General features: G+C 39.3%; 1 protein-coding gene across 2 annotated transcripts in view; it reads left to right on the plus strand.

Moving 5' to 3' along the window:
* Positions 1-23790, plus strand: part of PLEKHA7 (pleckstrin homology domain containing A7) — a 306972-nt gene that overhangs the window by 155108 nt on the left and 128074 nt on the right. For both annotated transcript variants that reach the window (XM_026651359.1, XM_026651360.1), the window contains one exon: positions 20983-21066. In XM_026651359.1, the coding sequence (XP_026507144.1) occupies positions 20983-21066 (84 nt within the window). The remainder of the gene's footprint in view (positions 1-20982; positions 21067-23790) is intronic.

A 23790-nucleotide genomic window follows, 5' to 3' on the forward strand; every position in this document is an offset into this window, starting at 1 on the left:
TATAGACTTATAGAAAGAGACCTTCTAAAAATGTTAAAATGTATTACTGGCATGCAAAACCTTAAATCAGAGTGAATAAATGAAGACTCGGCACATCACTTCTGAAAGGCTGCCGACCCCTGTTCTAGACAGTGTCTTCATTATGTGTATGTTAATATTTTTTTATAGGTATGAATTACAGGATGGCATTGTGGTCCAGTAGATAGTGCACTGGGCTGGGTCTCGGGAAACCTGGCTTATTCCTGGCTCTGCCACTAGTCTGCTGTGTGATGTTGGGCAAGTGACCTGCTCCTCCCTGTGACTCAGTTTCCCACCTCTGTAAAATATAGATAATGAGACTGACCTGTTTTATAAAGTGCACTGAGATCTATGGATGAAATATAAATTTATAAAATAAATAATGTGTTGTTTAATTTTTAAAAAATCTACTGTAAGTTACTTTTAAAACTCAGGAGACTTATCATCCTTCTTTTTGTTAGAAGAAGCCTTACAAACAGTTTGTAGGTTTAAAAAAAGAGAGCTAAAGGAAGAAAATGTGTGTATTTTCTAATAATGCTAATATGGTACTTGAAAATACATATGCCTTTCTGTATATTTTTCTCCAATATTTTGTTGTGATTAATTATAATGACTAAATTTAAAAAAGAAGTGAAAAGGTGCGAAACCTTATAGCCAGTTCAGAATCTAGGTCATAGGAGGCAGTTTCTCTTCAGGCTTTGCTACAGTTAATATGAGCAAACTATGAACCTCTCTACAGTAATGCTCCAAGTCAGGACTTGAGTATTTGCCTTTCCCCAAACAGTGTTTTGAAAGAGAAGTGGGTGTATAAATTTATGATGATGATTATCTCCTTCACCCCCCAAATCCCTTCTTTTTTTCTGAGGCATCTGGAGTCAAACAAGATTTTTTTAAAATAAACATAGCATTGGTTGCTTTCATCTCACACTAAATGATTGATTTGTTTTAATATTTCACAATTTAGCATTCATTATGCTTCCCAATGTATTTCAAAAGTTTTGGATCATCTTTGAAATACTGTCTAAGACAAATAACATTGTAGGGTTCTGGTATCCTGATCCTGCAAGGTGCTGAGGTTCAACTACTTCTGAGAGATGAGTGCTTCTCAGGATCAAACCTAAATTGAAGATATTTTAGCACATTTTGTTTCACTTACCCTGTAAATGCCTTCCCGTCATGTCTTGGTTTAATGACCATGAACTGTGATCATTTTCCGCTGCTCTTTTTTCTAACTGAAATGCACAGACCCTTCCAGGAGATCTACAATACAATCGACATTAACAGGAATGTATACAGATGATCTATGCAAACATTTTACAGACCAGTGTACTGCAGTCAAAGTGTATCTTTGACTGGTCCCATGTGGCTTCAGTGAGAGAATTATGTAAAAATATGCCAGACATATTGCCCCAAATATGTCTGGCATAGTATAAAATAATTCAGACTGTTAGTTTTACTGTATTCAGTCTAAACATGTCTAGATGAAAGAGAAAACTGAATGTACTTTCCCAACATATAGATGATATAGATGAAAGTAACCTGGCTCTAGAACCATGTGACACTATATTTGGCTTATTGCCCGTGATTGTGATACAACTCATTGTGTACAATAGTTTTGTAAAAAGACTTTATCACTTTTATTGACACTTATGCAGTAGTTTCAAGCGTCATCAAAGAACCAGGCAGGTCAAACCCACAAGGATCTAGACAGACACATTAAATTGCACTAATGAAGTAGTATATGAAACTGGCCCTTAAAGGTAAATCCTGATGTATATAATTGCCTTATATATATTGGTCGGTATTAATGAACTAATGAAAGGGAAATCTAAATTAACATTTTTCTCTTCAGCTAGTCAAGAGGTAGTTATAGAACAACTGGTTTTGTGAACATGCTATTTTTGTATATAAGGCACCTGGCTTTTTGATGTAGATTCATTTGCTCCCAAAAGTACCTTACTTTATACCTTGGGGTATATTTTTTCTTCTATACATGCCTACACAGTTTCCTTTAACAATAGCAGGAATTCTCTGTTTTTAAGTTGAGACTGTATCCTTTAGAGCATGAAACTTTTTTCTGTAGGGTAAAGTAGATCAGTTAAATTCAGATGGATTATTTTAATTTTCATTTCTTCTAATAATCTTCCAGAGAGACTAGTAAGCAACAGAAATGCTCCCTTATCTTGTAGCTGAGGATGTTGCCTTTTCAGTAGTCAGTTGTGCTCTGTAGCCTGGGAGCAAGAGAGAGTCTCCTGATAGAACACTACTGTTAGGTCACCGACCTGGTTTGAAGCACCTGGATTTTTATTGTGCTAGATTCTTGACTTACAACAAATAACAGCTGACAGCAGACTCTTATTTCTATTTTCAAACATTCACTCATAAAAGCCAGACATAAATTTCATAATCCTGTACTGACTTGTTTCCGTTGTTTTTAATGAGAAATGAGAAAATCTTTTTGGCTCTGAGTCAGGAATGTATCATTATTCAGGACAGCATTTAAAAATAAACTAACAGTTAAACATGTGTTTATATGCTGTACCAAATAGGGATGGACTTAAGCATGTGTGTAAATGTTTTTCTGAATCCAGGGCCTTTGTATCTGAGACTAGTGAAATGAAAAATCTTAATAGAATTCCTAAATTCTTTGCCCTTACGTGACTGTTCTTTTTTAATTTTTAAAAATATAATTTTATTTATTTTTACAATAATGTTTACCACAATGTGTGTGAACTGAAAGCATAGTCTTGAAGTATATATTTACAAAAAACTATCCGTATATTCCAATGAAAGCAATGATAAAAATAGGGAATAAAGTGATCTGATTGTCTAAAAAGAATGCATAGCTGTGACGATAAAAATCATCATAGCTCAGAATATGAAGCTCATCCTTTTAATAAGCACAATGTGGAAGATTTTTTTAATAGTATTTGATTATAAAATTTAAAAACTGTAATAAAATTCCAAATGCTTTCATGCATGAATTACGGTGTACATATTGGCAAAGTGTTTCTTATGGCATGTGTCTTACAAACACACTCAATATGAATTAGTACGCACACCATAATAACCTTGTCACATCATGTTGTTTAAATGTCAAATGCACCATTCCAGAAGCTAGTAACAACAAATGTTCTCCATTCTGTGGATAATAAAGCAGACATGATTATGAGGAACAGGAAAAAAATTGCTGCTGAGGTCTTCATTTTACCCTTCTTAGTATTTCCTTCACCACATCTCAACGATGATGTCCATTCATATATATGTCCCTCATTCTTGCTTTATATAACATCAAATTGCTTTTTGCTTTTCCTTTTCATTATACCAAGTTAAAGAAAGAGGCATTGTGCCAAAATTAGTACTTTACATAATGCAGTTAATTTGATTTAACATGCCAATTTATTTAACACAATGAAAAGCTTATTTATTATTCCTGACCTTCTGTAATCCCTTTAATCTCGTATTAAAACCACATTTTCACTTTGCATCTAACCCCTAAGGGCACATTCTGCTTGGCTTTCTTATTTGCGTAGTCCCATTGGTTTCCACAGGATGACTTGTGTGAAAGAGGGAAGCAGAATGTGACCCTTCATTTTTATGTTTCTGTTGATTTTTAGTGTAAAATGGTTTTAGAAATTATTTTTGTTTTCTTGAATTCAGACAGCAAGATCTACGTTTCCACTAGAAATGTCCAGAATACTTTTTAAAAGAACATTTACTTTAATCTAGAATAAAATGTATCTTCCACTGGAAGCCATATGATCATCCTAACTTTCAGTTTTTTGCTAGCATTTGCATCTTCAGCCTAAATCCAATTTCTGGTGAGTGACGCCTTGGAAAGCGATGTAGCCTAGTTTGAATTAAATACACAGCTACATTTGGGGCTGCAATTAATAGAACAAACACTTCCCCCTCCCCCTTCCTAAATAACCATTTTTCTCTGGAGTGGATTTAGCCTAACCAAGGTTAATTTCAAAAGCAGACCCTGGCAGCTCTAGCTGAAAATTGTGGTTGCAGAAGACGAAGATGTTAGCACAACCAAAGCTTTTTAATTTATTTTTAAATTAATTAAAATTAACAAGAACAATTAAGGGGGGAAATGCTCTTTCTAACTCCCCACCCTTCTTGGACAAAGTTTCAGTAACTTCCCTGGATCATTAAGTTCTGATCTGTATGTCAGATCAGCCTAACTTGGAGCCTTTATCGGGTGACATTGTTCCCTTCATTTCTAGATTATTTTATAAAAATACATTCAGTCATTCAGACTTCTATTGATAATAGTTGGCTAATTATTTCCAAATTAAGCCCACTTGACTGTCATTCTCTCATTTGCCAGTAATATAATTTCCATACCAAGAACTTATGGGCTCAACTCTTACAGGGCTTTCACAGGCAAAACTCCCATTCAAGTCAATGGTAAGGACTGTAGGATGAGGCCAGAGTAAGGCATGCAGGATCAGGTCACTTAAGGATGCCAAAGTAGCAGCAGCTACCTCTGCTTCTTTTGTTAGGAATAGACTCTCCCTTCCCATGCAAGCTGTTCATATCAAAATAATGAAAAAAGTGAACATCATTATTGCGTTTGAGTGATGTTTGTATATGAACACTATTTAAAGTACAACTTAAAGTAGTAAATAATGATATGTAATTTCTGAAATGCTAGGTAAAACTTAGTGTCTGTATTACCCAACATAATGAGAATATATTGTCTTGTTTTCTGCCAGATTGTCTTGTTAAGGAAAATGTCTTATTTCTGAGTTCTCTCTTATGAAATATTCTGCATTAGAATGTATAGTTGTGTCTTCATGCATCACACTTTGTGATAAATGACTATTGGCACCTGTTATCTTTCTGAATTGCACTTGCCATCTCTTTTAACACTGCTCATCTCATGATTTAATTTAGATTTTAGAATAAAATGGTATTGAAGAAATTGTCTGTAATAGAATGACAGTGTCTGGGACAACAGCCGAGAGAAACAAGGTTCCCCTGAGTCATCCTGTTGTCAGGTGGTTGAACCCTACATGCAGGTGCAGTATAATTATTGCTGAGTCAAGCAAGCAGCTGGATTCAGCTAGCACCAACTAGCTATAAAGTAAGTTTACCTAGGATTTCGGTCAAAAAGTCTGCTAGGAGAAAGCCTAGCAATAGCCAAGCTTGGAGGGGAAGTTTTGGCTGAAGATTGTTACTGTTTAAGTTAATAAATCCAAATCCCATGAAGGGATAAATTTGAACTTCATAGACTGCTTTCATTCTGTTCACAGCAGGGTGCTTACACTGATAAATTCATATTATGCTTATATAGAGTCCATGTCATCTTGTACAAGCACCTTGGGTTGGGAGGGGCATCTAGAAACGTGATCTCCTGAATAGGTTTGTCAGACAGCAACATGTCTCATTTAGGCAGATACACAATTTTTTCTAAACTGCTCTCAATTCTAACTACTTCCTTATTTTTAAAGATAATACCCTTTAGGGGGTCTAACTGGATGATCAGAATTTTTCTTCTGGCCTTGAAATTGAAGAATATTTGTTATTTAATTGTATTGCACTAGCACAGAGACCCCAAATTTTGCTAGGCACTGTTACAAATATAAAGTAAGAGACAGTCTCTACCTTGAAGAGCTTACAATCTAAATACATAACACACATTGTGGGTCTTGTACAAATGGAGAACTGAGGCTCAGAGAAATTAAGTGATTTGGCAAGGTCACATAGGAAGTCTGTAGTAGGGCTGAAAACTGAACCCAGATCTCCTGAGTCCCAGTCCAGTACCTGAGGCACAAGATTATCTTTCTTCTGTGTTTATATAGCACCTGCTCTCAGCTATGTGCTTTGCAGGAAAGTATAAAGAAAAGCTTGCTTCATCAAAGATACGTCAATACAGCAGTTGGAGGTGTGATTGTAGCTTGGGTATGCATACCTTTGCTAGCTTTAATCTAGTGAGCACTTCTAAAAATAGCAGTGACAATGTGGTGGCATGGATGCTGGCATGGTTTGTACAAGTTCTCCGAGAACGGAGTTCATACATTGCTAACCAATGCTGGGATCCATGCTGCTATGCCATCACTATTATTTTTAGCAGTGCTAGCTAGATTAAAGATAGCTCAGGTATGCCTATCTTACCTCCGATTGCAGTTTGCCATACCCAAACAAATTACACATTAAGCCCCTCATCCTTTATGCTCTTCCATATGGGTGGAATCCTGTCTCTGTGTGGTGCCACATTGAAGTCAGTGGCACTCTGCATGGGTTCAGGGATCTGCATATATAGGACAGGTCCTGATCCTGCAAGCAAAGTGAATTGAGAATAATTGAAATTTATTCATTTAATGAAATTGTAATTAAGTTAAAAATGATGGCAGAGAAATTCTGCTTAAAAATCAACTCATTGAGTCAGTGGTGAATTCTGCTAAAAAAATCAACACATTTGGGCTTTATAATATTAACTGCGCTTGTTACAAGTGTGGATCATTTTTTAACGTCAGTTTAACTGATCTGTTTACTACTTTACATTATACGATTAAATGTAAGTTGTCAGCAAAATTATTTTTTATAAGAATCAGATAAATGTGACCAGCGGGTGTTTAGAGTGATAATGACCTTGATATGTGCCTATAGCTGGCTAATTGAAGTTAAAATGGGATTGTAGCTGAAATTAAATTAGCATCCACATAGAAGAGAAGCCTCAGTGAGGCTTCACAATACTTGAGATGTTAAGAAAGGATATACAGCGTTTGGCCAGTTAGTACCCAGCCACTTTAATATGAAACCCATCCAGAAATCTTGATACAGTATCTTGTAACTGGATTGGATCCCAGAGGAAAGTGAATATCAAAGTCACAGCCCAACAGCAATTTTGTGTGTGTGTGTAATGATTACTAAGAGCCTAGGCTTCCTTCAGAGATGCAAAATTCAAGCAGAGGGAATGACAGACCAAGTGAGTGACTGCATTAATCATTGTACTGCTTGTAACAGCTTGGGAAAATAGCAAGGATGCTTGAAGGAGAAATTAGTTGCATGCTTTACAGGTTATCTGCTGTTCACTTAATAGAATCTATACAACTAACTGAAGTGTATTTATTCAAGTTAAATGTAGTAAAGACTCAGTGGCATATTCTACCCTGAAGATGGGACATTAGTAGAAATTATGTCTAGTTCCAGCTGCTGAAAGTTCAAAGGCATGAATTCTTGAGGAAATCTGTATAGTTTTTTTGGTGTTGCTTAGAGATGGTTTGAAACTATATGTAATGTTCAGTTATAAGGTAATCCTAATTTAGTCGTCTTGTTTAAAAGCATTGACATGCCAAGCTCTAATTTAAGGGCACATTTCTTTGATGCTCTGTGCTGCTTAGTCCTACACTGGGCTGCGTAAGGGGTTGTAAATAGAAAAACTGCAGGAGGATACCTGTGCAGCCTTGGAAGTTTTATCCACACTGGCCCCATGTTGGCTAGTATGGAGTGCTGTTATGCAGGACTGTTGTGAAACTGCCTACAGGATAAATAATATGCAGATAATATCCCAGCAATGCTGCTCAAGTGGCATAGGAGGAATGCAGCTGATACTTCAACAGAATAGTGGGGCACAGAGTCCCTTATAGTGCGGAGTTTCTCTATAGTTTCTCTAACCCAGAGATGGGGATGCTTGATTTCACCTCCCCAGTCAGCTCTCACTTGGAGATTGTCTACATAGAGAGTTAGTGCACAGCAAGCCAGGGTGTGAATCTTCAGCACACTAGCTTGCTGTGCACTAATTGATGGTGTGGACCCTGTTACTATGCACTAGAAATTGCAGAGTGCTCTTTGCTCTTCTCCCATTTCAGAAGTTAAAACTGACTACCGAACTTCTACTGCACGGTAGCTGGGTCCCCTGGCCAGTTAATGCACGACAGGTCAGTGCGCTGTAGATTCACACTCTGGCTTGCTGCACACTAAGTCACCATCTAGACAAACTCTTCATCTTCGTAGGGTCCAGTTACTGGCCTTCTGAGAAGGAAGTGGCCACTTCTCCCTTGTAAGAGGTGACAAAAATAGTTGTGCTCTCCATGTATTCTGGGTGGAATTTGCCTTCTAGTTGTCCTCCTGTGACAGTGTGGCTTCACATCAGGCTCAATTCAGAATTGTCCTTTGAACACACACGCTAGAAGTATGTATGTGCATGTTTGTTTATGTGGAGGAAGAAATTCTCACCCCCCTCACACAAAGCCAGAAATCATAGACTATCAGAGTTGGAAGGGACCTCAGGAGGTCATCTAGTCCAACCCCCTGCTCAAAGCAGGACCAATCCCCAGACAGATTTTTGCCCCAGATCCATAAATGGCCCCCTCAAGGATTGAGCTCACAACCCTGGGTTTAACAGGCCAATTCTCAAGCCACTGAGCTATCCCTCCCCCGGGAAAGGGAGTTGTAGGGATGGGATTTTCTACCTATGCCCACAGGCAAGTTGAAAGGCTAGAAGGTGCTTCTTTGCAGACTCCTGGGGGATTTTTGAGCCATTGTATAAAAGTGTGGGCAGTCCCTGCATGTCCCCTTGTGGCCCAGGGTGGCTTTGGAGGTATGTCCCACCTTTATTTCCCTTGAATGGGCAGCAGTAGCTAAGTTTTAAGAGCCCAGGTAAGAAGAAGCCAATACAAATCAACAAAAATAGTATGTCCTGTTTTTAATAAGGCTTCAGGACAGGAGCAATTACACAAACAGTTCATAAGATTCTCCCTCTGGAGTCTAGTTCAGAGCTCCCAGGCTTCAGGTCCATAACATCAGCTCTGTGAGTCTAATTTAGGCTGGTCTCCTGGAGCCTAAGAGAAACTACCACACACTGCAGTCTGCATGGCTTCTGCTCTCCTCTCTCTTGCTAGCTTCCTCTTCTATTTATATAGTTCAGCTCTAAGGTGGGGCAGGGCCTCCTTGATTATATCCCAGGCTGTATCAGCTGTAGGCTCCAGTTTATCCCTTAAAGGGGTCGTATGCTCCTTCACACACCTAGATGGGTGTAATCATCTTGCCAATAGGCATCTACATTGGTCTTCCTCAAACTGTCTTTGAACCAGCCAGTTTGACACCAGATTAGTATCCTTTCAGTGACACACAGGGAATGTGGACACCCCTTATGTGACTGCTCTGGCTATGCCATGATCTTCTTTAGAGCCTTAACCTTGAACCTTGTACCAGCTCTCTGCACTCAGGTGAATTTCACTTGGTGTGTGTGCAGTATATGTATTGTATCAAGAGATCGCACTTGAGAACACACAAGGACTACAGAAGAGATTATTTAATAACTTAGATTTATCTTTTATCGGGTTTGTCCATACCCCTAGAAATTAAAAGGCATAAACAAACATGAACATAATGTAAACTATTGATATGAATTATTGATCCTATCATGAAGAATTGTTCTGAAGCTATGTAATCATGGTAATTTTTTTGAGAAAATGTGGTTGTTTCTATCAGCTCCAAATGAGCTTATTTGGTGAAAAAATCCATCTGTTAATATGTCACTAAATATGGATTCCTGAGTTGAGTAAAAGAATGAATTCTTCATAATCATCTCCAATAAATGAAAATAGTGTACCCCACTTGAACTACTCACTCACATCTTGTAGAATGAAGCAAGGAAAGGTTATATCGTTTAGATTTGTTGCTCAGTATATTGTAGTACTTTCATGAGATTCATGTTCTAATTTTTTAAAATAGGTTATTTTCTCTATTTGTATAAATGAGCTATGGTAATTTTTATATTTGATCATGTTTTAGTTTGTATAAGAAAATGTTAGAGAAAATACTTCAAGTTAATTCTGTTGCAGTGTTTGTGTGACATGTTCGGAAAGGTCTGAGGAAACCTGAATTTTTCTCTCTGGATGACCTGAGGTTGTGTAGAATTTCTCCACTTTTATACAACTAGATTGTTAAACTTTAACCTACAAAGATAATTTCCCCTCTAAGTTATTCTCTGTACTAGTTTTGATTAAGGTCATTGGCAGTTTATGTAACCATAAGGATAACTTTTTAGTTTGAATATTAAATGTAGTATTAAAGACGACATGTCTGGATTCCAAGGATCATAATTTAACTAGCCAGAATTTGGTGTAATCTAGATAGAAAAGTGATTGTGTGGTTGTCTTGTGTTTCTAATTGATGAAATAACTGCATATCCTCTTCAGTATTAGGATGTAAATCAGACTCTCTCTATGTGCACTGTTGAGGTACATCTGGATAACCATAAGGGGGGCATTTGGGTAAATGACATACCTTTTAGTAATGTTTATCAGCTTCATATTTTAGATTGGCCCCATGGACATTATGATGCATTGTTTAAAAATCACAAAAAGCTTTCTATCAAGTAGGGATTAAAATGAATATATTATTTGATGATTTTAGATTCACCAATGTTTGACACAATACAAAAAAACCTTTGAAACATCACTGCTTGAAGGAACAGAAGGCTGATTGAAAAGAAATTTTGCTTCCCTTTTTTGGCTCCCTTCATGTTTTTATATGGTTCTGTTATAGGTGGTTTTAATTGAAACAAAATAAAATTAATATTGAATTTTTATGGAAGTGCACGATTTGCAACAATGTTGTATAAACCGATTGTAGCTGACATGGAGCTTCTGTGTAATCTAAAAATATGGATAAATAATTATATGAATACTTTGCTACGTCACACTCAGTAAGTTACTGTATAGCTATATTGGGTTATTTCTTTCCTGTATGAATGCATTAGCTTAACACAATAGGGAGCTGTGAAAAACAAGGAAAAAGGCAAGACAAAGGCTCCCAGATAAGAGCATCCTGGCACAAACTTGAAAGACAATATGAAAAGCTGTTAAATTAAAGCCTTATTTTGTCAGTGCTGGGAGTATTTTGCCAGTGCTGGGAGTTTAGAGTTGAAAGGGACACTAGGTGGTTAAAAGGACTCTATGGAGAGAAAGAGGGAGTATGAAGGTGCAGTTCCTAGTGGCACAAACTGAGATGAAAGAGAGACAGGTCCTGCAAGAGGGTCTGAATGCAAATGGAGGCTTTCCCCAGCTTCCAGGGAATGGTAAATGCTAGGAAAAGACAGGCAATTGTACAGACTATTTTGAGATCTGTTTCTCTGAAATCTTTGATTCTAAATAAAATACTTTGCTTTAAGACGACTTTCTGGTGGACACCACTGTCATGGCTCCTAGAGGGAAGAGAATTGTGGATACTTGAACTGAAGTCAGGCCTGCTCAGATAATCATGGTTAGCATCTGGGTACTATAGCCTGTGGTGGTGATCTGCTAAGCTCAGCCCTAAAAGGCCCAGTCCTCGACACTACACAGCCCAAGATCTTATCTGAAAGTGGGAGAACCGTATGATTCCACATTGAGAGGTGATGACACACATCCTGAAACAGCCCTGCATCCTGAGTCCCACAAGCCCAAGTCAGCTGGCACGGGCCAGCCACGTGTGCCTAGCTGCTGTGTAAACACTTTCTCCCACTTTCGGCTGGCACTGACTAGCCATGGGTGCCTTGTAGATGTGTAGACATACTCTTAAAGACCAGGAGGGGTCAGAGGTGCAGTTATCCCAGTAACTGTGACTCATATATTAAAGTAATTTTGGTACATCTTGGGTATTTCTTCATTGTAGGTTCTGGTACTGTCTGGAAGATGAAAACAAATAGTCTAGGAGTACTTGTGGCACCTTAGAGACTAACAAATTTATTTGAGCATAAGCTTTCGTGGGCTACAGCCCACTTCTTCGGATGCATAGAATGGAACATATATTGAGGAGATATATATACACACATACAGAGAGCATGAAAAGGTGGGAGTTGTCTTATTGTCTTAATTGGCCTCAAAGAATTGGTAAGACAACTCCCACCTTTTCATGCTCTCTGTATGTGTGTATATATTTCTATCAAAAATGACACAATCTATTTTATACTTTTGTATATTTTTATATGAAACTTTTAAATCAGTTTTTCTAAATACAGTAGAACCTCACCTCCGGAATGGAGGTTGTTTGTAACTCGGGGAAAAAAACGTTATGGTGGTTCTTTCAAAAGTTTACAACTGAACATTGACTTAATACAGCTTTGAAACTTTACTATGCAGAAGAAAAATCCCAATTTTTATCATCTTAATTTAAATGAAACAAGCACAGAAACAGTTTCCTTACCTTGTCAAATCTTTTTTTAATCTTTTCCTTTATTTTTTTTAGTAATTTACATTTAACATAGTACTGTATTTGCTCCCCCCGTCTCTGCTGCTGCCTGATTGCGTATTTCTGGTTCCAAATGAGGTGACTGGTCAGTTCGTAACTCTGGTGTTCGTAACAGTCAGCTCCCTTTCAGAATAAATGTAAATAGCAGCTGAGCTCCTTTATGGAATAAATAGCTAAAACAATAGGGGCCTTTGCCCAAAACAAACCCACGTGCAAGGCTGGAGTAGTAGTTGAATGGAGTCCAAGGAGTTTCCTAAGGGGCTAATAAAATGCAGGGGCAGGGGAGTGGCTGGATTTTGGAACTTTGTCTCTGTGGGTGTGAGACTGAAATACCTGAGAAAAAGTAGAGAGTCAAGGAGACAGCAGAACAAATACTGGGAGTGTGACCCTGGGGAAAAAGCCGAGAGAGAGGGCTTTTTGGGAAGAGTGCTGATTGTGAGAGGAGAAACTGTCTCCTGTTTGATTCATCCTGCGTTCAGGTAAACAGGACTTTGTACATTCTTAATAAATAAACAAGGCTGCATCAAAGAAATATGTGACCTCAATTTCTCCTCCTAATGGAAACAACCCGCTAGACCAGGGGTGGCCAACCTGTGGCTCCGGATCCGCATGCGGTTCTTCAGCGGTTAATATGTGGCTCCTTACCTAGGCACTGATTCCGGGGTTGGAGCTATAGATGTTAACTTTCTCACTGCTCAACCCCCTGCTCTGCCCCAAGCCCTGCCCCCACTCCACCCCTTCTCCCAAGGCCCCTGCCCCTTCCCCTGAGCCTTGCATGCCGTCGCTCCTCCCCTCCTTCCCCCCATAGCCTCCTGCGAATGTGAAACAGCTGATTGCAATAGGAGGGAGGACTAGGCGCTGATTGGTGGGGGCTGCCGGCAGGCTGGAGGCACTGGGGGCTGGGGAGCAGATGGGGGGCATATTACACATATTACTGTGGCTCTTTGGCAATGTACATTGGTAAATTCTGGCTCCTTTTCAGGTTGGCCACCCGTGTGCTAGATCTTGAATTTTGGCTAACCAGTGAGGTTAAAAAAAAAAAAAAGTAACAGTATCAACAGTGGACTTATAAAACAAGGTGTGTGTTACAGGAATGAATTTAGTTCACATTATCTTATAGTGAAGCTCATTGATTTTTTTAAAATAGAATGCAAACGGCTTTAGATAGAATTAATTGCCATTTTGTTGGTATAGTTAATGCCCTGTTAAGTTTGAATAAAACTCGTAAACAGAAATGGGATATTTTTTTTAAAATGTGTTTTTGTGTGACTTGTGGGTGCCTTTCTTTTCCTGCATAATGTGGAGTGTCTACATTGCACAACTTTGTTAGCTACATGACACACCATCTTCCAATTGTCCCGGGGGTGTGTGTGCTCAACCCTCACTCAGCCGCAGGCCCCTTCCCCACTCCACTCTTTCCGCCGAGCTCCCACCCCTGCCCTGCCTCTTCCCATTCCCACCCCCATTCCACCCTTTCCCCCAAGGCCCCACCCCACCTCTTCCCGTCCCTGCTCCGCCCCGCCTCTTTTCACCCCCTCCCTTGAGTGCACCCCATCCCTGCTCCTCCCCCTCTCTCCCAGCACCTCCTGCACGCCGGGAGGCGCTAGGAGGGAGGGGGAGGAGTTGATCGGCTGAGCCACCGGCAGGCGGGAGGCGCTGGAGGGAGAGGGGGAGCTTGGCTGCAGGTGGGTGCTAAGCACCCGCTAATTTTTTTCAGCATCTATGCTACATGATGTTCTGCCTCAAAACAGACAAACTAGCCAATTTGTACCATTGCTCGTGGGAGAACTTGGTCAATAGAACAGCTGAGTATGATGGGAGTGGGAAAAGATTTCCCACCATCCCATCTAGCCCCCATTGCCACATAAAGGATAGCCCTAATGTTGCCTTCATTGCTGCATGGAAGAAAATCTGTCTCCTGTTTCTTTCTTTGGTTTTGAAGACTCTGAAGGGATATGAAAGTGTTTGTTCTGGGTCTTCGCATGTCAGAATGATGCCAATTCTTTGCCCTACTGAAAAGATTTAATGGAAAATGAATATTGACAATAAATATTGCCACTTTCTGTTTGGCATTGAAATTTTAAAAAGAGCTCTTACCAGAAAGGAGTAAGACACAAATGACTAATAGATCCTGTACTGCAATCTTACCATGAGATGCACAGTAAATGTAGATGGTATGAAGACGGGTTTTTTACATAAAAATACAATCTATTGGAAAATCAAGATGGGTGTGGATGTGTATACATATACACACATGCTTATATAAAGGGATACTGCAAAGGACTGTCGGCTCAACAATTGAATCATGCTATACCATGTTTTTTCAAAGATGAAGTAAACTTAAAAAAAAAAAAAAAAAAAAAAGCCTCCAAACCCAAGGCCTGCAACATTGTGAGAAACTCAGCTTCCTGGATAGATGACCTGCAACCATCTAACTCATAGAATCATAGAATATCAGGGTTGGAAGCAGGGCCAGCTCTAGGTTTTTTGCCACCCCAAGCAAAAAACAAAACAAAAAAACCCTCCAAGAGCGCAACTGCCAAAGCCAAAAAATAAAAGAACAACCCGGAATGCCACCTCTGGAATTGTGCCGCCCCAAGCACGTGCTTGGTTTGCTGTGCCTAGAGCCTGTCCTGGTTGGAAGGGACCTCAGGAGATCATCTACTCCAACCCCCTGCTCAAAGCAGGACGAATCCCCAACTAAATCATCCCAGCCAGGGCTTTGTCATGCCTGACCTTAAAAACCTCTAAGGAAGGAGATTCCACCACCTCCCTAGGTAACCCATTCCAGTGCTTCACCATCCTCCTAGTGAAAAACTCTTTCCTAATATCCAACCTAAATCTCCCCCACTGCAACTTGAGACCATTACTCCTTGTTCTGTCATCTGGTACCACTGAACAGTCTAGATTCCATCCTCTTTGGAATCCCCTTTCAGGTAGTTAAAAGCAGCTATCAAATCCCCCCTCATTCTTCTCTTCTGCAGACTAAACAATCCCAGTTCCCTCAGTCTCTCCTCATAAGTCATGTGCTCCAGCCCCCTAATCATTTTTGTTGCCCTCCGCTGGACTCTTTCCAATTTTTCGACATCCTCCTTGTAGTGTGGGGCCCAAAACTGGACACAGTTCTCCAGATGAGGCCTCACCAATGTCGAATAGAGGGGAATGATCACGTCCCTTGATCTGCTGGCAATGCCCGTATTTATACAGCCCAAAATGCCGTTATCCTTCTTGGCAAGAAGGGCACACTGTTGACTCATATCCAGCTTCTCGTCCACTGTAACCCCTAGGTCCTTTTCTGCAGAAGTGCTGCCTAGCCATTCGGTCCCTAGTCTGTAGCAGTGCATGGGATTCTTCCATCCTAAGTGCAGGACTCTGCATTTGTCCTTGTTGAACCTCATCAGATTTCTTTTGGCCCAATCCTGTAATTTGTCTAGGTCCCTCTGTATCCTATCCCTACCCTCCAGCACATCTACCACTCCTCCCAGTTTAGTGTCATCTGCAAACTTGGTGAGGGTGCAGTCCACGCCATCCTCCAGATCATGGATGAAGATACTGAACAAAACCAGCCCCAGGACCGACCCTTGGGGCACTCTGCTTGATACCGGTTGCCAACTAGACATGGAGCCATTGATCACTACCCGTTGAGCCCAATGATCTAGCCAGCTTTCTATCCACCTTTATAGTCCATTCATCCAGCCCATACTACTTTAACTTGCCGGCAAGAATACTCTGTGCTTTCAATTTGTTTTTGATCCCAGGTATGTCACCCTTCTACTCCGTCTACCTACTCTGTTCTTGTGAGCCTGCAGGATAGCAAAGTTGATATAAATCCTGCTTGTGGAGAAAAGATTTTGATTTGAAAAAGGCTTCAGAAGTAGAAGTTTCATTAGCTCAGGAACGCTTCAAAAGCTCAATTCTTTTGAGAGGAGCTGGGTTTTTTTCTGCTTTCCAACTGATATAAAGAACGTGACAATTCTGAATCTGAATGTATTGAGAAATTATTACAAAAACTTAGATAGGAAACAATTAAATAATGAAAGAGTTCTCCTCTTTTTGTACTTCTTTATTTATAATGATATTTTTAGTTGTTTTTCTCAAATAATAAAATTGGGAAATACATATTAGTAAGATGTATTTATGTGCAAATAAAACTATTTACCTGTGATTTATCAGTGCCTGAGGTAACTTAATTATTTCCATTTTACAGATGGGAAAATAGAGGTGCACTGAAGCAAAGTGACATGCTTGAGATCACACAGATGAGTGCAGCCAAATCACTCAACCATCAGTACTGTGCGCTAATGACTGGATCACATTGCATGTTGAATTCAGTTCTGTGAAGTATAAATTGGAAATGCCTTCTCCTTATGATACTAAAATTTATGGTCAACATAAAAAAAAATCATCCAGGAGAAAATATTTGAGGTTTTGTGAACTAATACTGAAGGAGAATATGCTAATTAAACTTTTTCAAAGCTGTTCTATTCAGTTTTCATAGTTGTCATATTAAATTGTTTCAGCTTTCTACTTTATGGCTTACAAATGAGAGAGTTGAATGCTGGAGGGTTTGTATTCATTCCTGTTCTCAGAACCTTATTAGTAGATTGTGAGATTTATCGTTATTTAGGCTTCATATAAACTGATGATAGTTTCAATCCCTACTGATGAATTTTTAAAGTGCAGTATTATATAAGCACATAACTTTTTATTTTCGCCAATTAATCTTTTAAACTACAACTTCCAGAAGATTTAGGTTTTATAAAAGTTTTCTTCAATTTTTGAAGTAATTTTGTACTAAATTATTTGCAGATTGTGTAATTGACCATTTTGTGGCAAATCTTTTCATTATTTTTATGAATTTTGTGCTGTATTGGTTGGTCATGATTGATCTCTTAAATTGTGCTTGGTATTGGATTTGGTTATTTGATTTGTTGAGACTAAACCATGTGGTCATGAGAGTTAGCAGAAGCCATTGTGGCTTATCTTCCTGTGTGAGAGAGAAGGGGGCTGTGCTTTGTGTGTTGTGAGCCAGATGGGGGAAAAAATAGATAAATGGTTGCCCCCTACTTGATTTATGCTTTTTGTTATGGTGAAGCTAGTTTACTGAATAGGTTTTTGTGTTACACAAAATGAATAGGTAAAAAATACTTTAATTTCACCCAGCCTAAGTCTTTTCATAAGGGGTATTTCAAAGGTGCACAATCTCTGGTATCAAAATATTATATTGATGTTCACTCTCATACAAGGTGCCAACACTATTCCTTCAGTTTTATATTGAGGGGAATACACATGGTTGTAGTGATTAATTAAGACAATATCTTGTGTGTGACAGCCACACTAATAGAATCTTTCTTAATCTACTTACCCACCTGGTTTTGTTGCTTGTTGGAGTGAGTTAGAGCCAGTGTATCAGTACATTTATAAGTGGGATCCTTGCGATGGCACAGAATAAATGTATGATCCTCTTTTAATTTGTAAATCACAGGAAATCAGTAACCTTTCAAGAGCTTTCAAAAATGGCATGATTAACTTGTTGCACAAGAGTGGTATATTTTCAAAAGCTGGGAGGGAGGGTCTTTAGTATTTGAGAATAAAGTTCAAAACCAGCCTCAGATGGTTGCTGTTGGTTTTTCTTAAATGTTTTTGTCTTAACTGGTTTTTAGATATGATACGACTTAGAAAGTTTGTGCATTTCTTAAATTGTCCAAGAATAAAAGTAGCAGGAGGGTTTCACTTCTATTGCATTTTTACTGTTTTCTTTGAATTCCAGTCAGAACGGGCTCTTTTACTTGCAACGTGCTTGAAAAATAGTACAGTAGCAAGTAGCAGAGGGGAATTTAGCAATCGGGTTGGAGAAGAATTAAATCACATGGAGAAAGATGGAGGGAGCAGCAGAGCCTGATGGCATTTTGCTGTCATGTATAGCTTGTTCTGACTTGCAGTCCTTGTATTCTATGGACTTGATGAGGCAAAAACAGCTTCATTTATACCTTTTAGGCCCACAGAAACCACTATTTTTCTTGGCTATGTGCTATTGACCATGGTATGATGTCTGTTCTTGTATTCAGACCCTAAATATTTTTAGAGTAGTTTTGTAAAAAGTGCCACTTTGTCTTATTTGCCAGTGTAAAATTAATGTCTTAAACGTAGGTAATACAGTTCTTGAAATAGCTCAAATAGGTTGTGAAGAAACTTTGAAACTCAAAATGTCTATTGTAAGAGGAGAAAAGACTGTTATACCTCCTTTCCCTCTGTGGTAGTCTATTGCAAAATCATACTTCCCAAAACTCAACTAGTGTTGGTAATATATTTTACAAGAATGAGTCAGTCAGGCTGGGACAGAAGTTCATATTTGTATACACTCTCTACAGCTAAAATGCCCAAACAATACACATTTTAAAGTGTTGTTACTCACTCACTCACTCACACTATATGAAGTAGGTTCCAACCTTAGGGTTATTTTGGCTGTCATCCTCCTTGGTGCTGAAAGAGAATAAATCTGGTCTCAAGGTTAACTTAGATTTCTGAATGGTTCTGAATTAGTTCCAGTATATAGTTTTTCACTTCTAGGTCAAATCTACCCTGGATTTATAATGACTGAAAGTGAGTATGTGAAGGCTGTTTTGTTTGGGATTGTGAAATGTGTTGGTGGGTTCAGTACAGTTCCTAGTGAGAAAGTGATGACATCACAAAATCTGCCATCACAATTGGTATCTTTGTTGGCAGCCTTAGCAGAAGTGTCAAAGATTGAATAGGCATGAAGACCTGACCTAGAAGGAATACTTAAAGCATTTGAGGAGAGTGTTGAAACTGCTTGGACCATATGAAGAAAATAGAATTTGGCCACTGCTGCTGTGTTTGTTCAAATTTTAAAAATACATCTATAGATACCCACTCAGTACTTTGCGTGCATATCCCATAAATCACAAATTACGACATAATGAGACAAAAGATGACTAAAAAAAAATCCCCTTCAGCCCACACTTTCCTCAACAGCTTTAACAAAGCTGTAGATTTCTCCCCTTATTGTACCCCTGGAAAATGTCAGTTGTGATGTTCATCTTTACAGACCTAGCAGTAGCATGGCATGCTAAAAAAAAGGCGGAGACTTTACAATATGAACAGCTTCTTCTCCTGACTCTCTCTTTGTCTAACTAGGAACCAAACCTTGAGAGCAGTTAGGGTAAGAATTGAGAACAGACTAAAAAGAACAGGAGTACTTGTGGCACCTTAGAGACTAACAAATTTATTTGAGCATAAGCTTTCGTGGGCTACAGCCCACTTCATCGGATGCATAGAATGGAACACACAGAAAGAAGATATTTATACATACAGAGAACATGAAAAGGGGATACAGACTAACCCAGCTGCTACTCTGAAACCTGAGAACAGACGGTCACTCTTGAATACTCACTAGTTCAGGTTTCTCCTGTCATTCTTGTATTTATATTTCAACATTATAAATGTTTTGTTGTTTTATTTTCAAGCTGTCACTTTGTATGGAAGGCCTGCTGTTGTCTTTATGGAAATTAGGAAGTTTTTTCGTTGTACAGATTTGATAGATACCTTCTAGCTTGCATAAATTCCATTTCTATCTATTTTGGGGGCATCCTGGGATACCAGACAACTGGGTGCCTCAAACCCTAGAATACCAGATGGCTAGGTATCATGGGAGAAGAAAATCAAATTCCTTTTTTTTTTTAAAAGAAAAGTTGCAAAGACATCTAGTATGCATTTTTGGCTCATACAGATATTAATCATTTAATAGGTTTACATTTTCATATTTTTGCATTACTGAATTTGATTCCTATATAAAATTATTTTATATTAATGCTTTATGATTGGTTGGATTTATGTGGCATTTTGAATGCTGTGCAGTTAAATACCATTAAATAAAAATATGAAAAATTCAAAGTTTAAGTAACTGTCCTTTGGTTTATATCTATTAAAAATTAGATTAACAGATTTTACAAATGAATTTCTTTGGAACACTGAGGCTACCTAAAGACATTGCAGTTGACCCTTACTGTTCCTTTGAAACAATAACATTGAAAATTTGTTTTCAGTTTTTCTTGATGACTTAACATATTTTTTGTGCTGTAGACTTGAACTCTGCATAAGGCTTCAGAAAATGTTTGCTAGGTATAAAACTTTATTAGAGCATGTACATTGCATGACATAATCCAAACTGAGATGGTGACTGAAATTAGATAATTTTTTCTACGCCAATTTGCCTTTAATATTCTTGTGGTAAGCAAACTTTAAAATATGAATTTCCATTACATAACAACAACAATAAAAAGCTTATGGCAAATTGTGCTGCACCTCCCACAAGAGTTTCACTAAATGAACTTATTAAAAATTCAAAAATTCCCTAGTAGGTTTCTAAATTATTGACTCTATGGCCATATCATATTCTGAGAGCTTCACAGAATTTAGTAAATCGGATTATGCCCTTTCTATGTTAGTGTTAAATAATTTGGTACTATTAAAATTTAAGTTGTCATAAACAGTGGCTCTCTTTTGCTGAGCATTGCAATCTGAGCGCTTCAAAAGATGAGCTTGGTTAGCATTTAGTGCAGTGGGCCACTTGCAGATCCACAAGCCTGTGAGAGAGTAATTGAAAACATTTGTCCTAAAATACATGACAGAAATATGATTCATCTTTGCGTAGCAACAATAAACTATCAGTAGAAATAAATAATTCTGTTTTTAAAAAAAAACTAATTTTCTACTAAGCTTAGCACTTAAATCACATTTTTTTTCTCCTTTCAGCCATAACCAGCAGACCACGACATTTAGACATCCTGTGACAGGACATATTTCTCCAGAAAACATTGAATTTATTTTACAAGAAGAGTAAGTAGTTTTTGACGCATTCTGAGACCTTTAAAAGTAACTTCTTACATACTGTATTATCATAACTACTTGAACATTTCTCATTATGTAGAAGTGATATTACACAGATACAGAGGATGCACTTAAAAACATTCTTGTTTTTCTTCCAGTGTTGGTCCCTGTGTGTTTTCCACAGGTGGGTATGCATGCGTGCCATGCGTCCGAGTCCAGAGATTCTTAGTAAACAGTGTCTGTGGACCCCCACCCACGCAATTGCCCTCCTGGTTCTCCGGACCAAGGGCCTAAGATGCAGTGCAGGCTGACGCCTCTCTAGTTCCTTCTGACTGCCACATGCTGTGAGTCAGTTTCTTCTATGTTGGCAGATTTCTCTAGCTTCTTTCTTATCAGCTTGTAAATATATATTGTGAATAGCTTTAATATTTAGCATAGTTAAAGTTTTAGTATAGCATAGATAGCTTAATTTATCCCCTTTCAGGGAGTCCCTCTTTGCGGACTGGGACTATGCCTAGAATCCTGGGGTTCAAGAATTGTTATTTTGCCCTCACTCCTCTCCATGGGGGACAAACAGTAATGCTGCCTCTACTGTCTGGGTGAAATACATATCTTGGCAGAGTGCAGTATATGCCTCTCATTTCCCCTGTGACGTTCATGAGCTTCAGTTGAGGAAACACCTTATGGAGGAGGCTATGAGACCTCACTCTGATCTTGGCCAAGGAAGATCCCCTTTTTACATCGTCCTCAACTGATAAGGAGCACCCCTCCAAGTATGAGTTTTGGAGCGGAGCCTGGAGCTTCTGAGTCCAAGAAATCATCATCCAGGGCTTCACACAAGAGTAAGGAGAGATCCTATCCAGGTCTGCTCCTAAAAGAAGAGACCCCTCTCCAACTCCATCCAGGTTGAGAGAGCCTTTGTGCATGGATCGTAAGGGTTCAGGACTGCTTAAGATTCCTGGGCAGGATGATAAAGCACATAGGATTCATTGATTTTGACTCTTTTCTCCTAAACATAAAGACCAACACCCACCAGCTAAATCTAAGAGTGGTAGACATGACTCTTTGGCAGTACTGGCCTGCCCTTCTAAGGACTGACTGTCTATCCTCAACATTTTGGGACATATTGGAATCATCTGTCCCAACGGCCAGAATGCACCAAACACCAGGCCATGCAGACACTTATGTCTCGCAAGAGAATAACTTCCTCCTTTATCCTCAGTCTCCTCTTCTTTCGGGCCTGGTTCTCCTGAGAGACATTGCTACATGGAAACTACTTTGACAACATGGGAACCCTTAGGTAGGAATGTTCACCCTCTGGCACCGATGGCCACATTGGTATAACGAGAGCAAGTCTCCTACTGGGATGAGTGAGACACTCCAGCTAATCCATCATCCCCTTGCAGAGAGATGAGTCCTGACGTAATCAAGGAGATCCAGACACCCTCCTCCCAGATACGACTATCTTAGGGACTGTTAGTACCTGATGCCATGGAGTCCCCCTCAACCAGTCCACTCTTTGTACTGGCTATACTGGGGCCTGTGGGATCCATATGACAGACATCCCAGATCTGTCCACAAGTCTTACTGCACCTGTTCCACACACAATCTATCAGATTGATCAGAGTATGAAGAAGAGAAAATCGTTCTAGATCTACAGGCATCGATGAGGATCTAATCTTTTTCTCCAAACTAAGTGATCACCGTCTCCACTGGACAACCATAGGCAGTACCAAGAGCTCCTGTATGCCCCACCTTTCTATGAAGGTTGCATTTTTAGTTGCTATTACTTCAGCTAGAAGGGTGAGTGAGATGGGAACACTTATGGCTGATGCACCATACATCGATTTTTATAAGGGGAAGGTCTTTCTTTGTCTTAATCCTAAATGCCTCCCTAGCATAATTTTGGAATTCCAAGTCAATCAGCCTGTCCACTTACTGGTTTTCTTCCTAAAACCCCATGCTTCTATAGACAACAAAAGATTTCATTCTCTGGATGTCAGACGCGCCCTGGCATTCTACCTGCAAAGGACCAAACCAATCAGAAAATCACCATGATTATTTGTCACTATAGCAGAAAGGTCACAAGGACAAGCAATATCTTCTCTGAAAATCTCTAAATGGATTTCCGGTTGTATTGTTTGCTTTCAATTAGTGTGTGTCCCTCCCCCGGAAGGAGTAAGGGCCCACTCCACAAGAGCACAAGCTGTCTCCACAGCATCTCTCCAGGAGATATGGACATATGCAGAGCAGCTACCTGGAGCTCTTTTCACACATTTACAAAGCTTAATGCGCTAGATTAGGCCTCTGCTGCAGATGCAGCTATAAGGATTGCAGTTCTTCAGGCTTTACTGACTGCATCCTCACATCCCCCTCTGGTCTCAGTACTGCTTGTTAGTCACCCACGTGTGGAATACACATGGCGACCAGCCTCAAATAAGAAATGGAGGTTATGTACCTGTAGCTAGAAGTTGTTTGAGATGTGTGATTTCCGCTGTATTCCACTACCCACCCTCCTTCCCCTCTCCTTCGGATCTTTTTTGAGTTGCGATAAAAAAAGGAACTGTAGAGGCATCGGCCCATGCTGCCTCTTATGCCCTTGGTCTGTAGTATGAGGAGGACAACTGTGGATATGCAGGCGAACAAACACTGTTTACTAAGAATCTCTGGATTCAAGTGCATGGTGTGCAGGTGTGCCCATGTGTGGAATACAGATAGGGACCACCATCTTCA

Source organism: Terrapene carolina, unplaced genomic scaffold (assembly GCF_002925995.2).
Source record: "Terrapene carolina triunguis isolate 2854851 unplaced genomic scaffold, T_m_triunguis-2.0 Scaffold96, whole genome shotgun sequence".
Taxonomy (NCBI): Eukaryota; Metazoa; Chordata; order Testudines; family Emydidae; genus Terrapene; species Terrapene triunguis.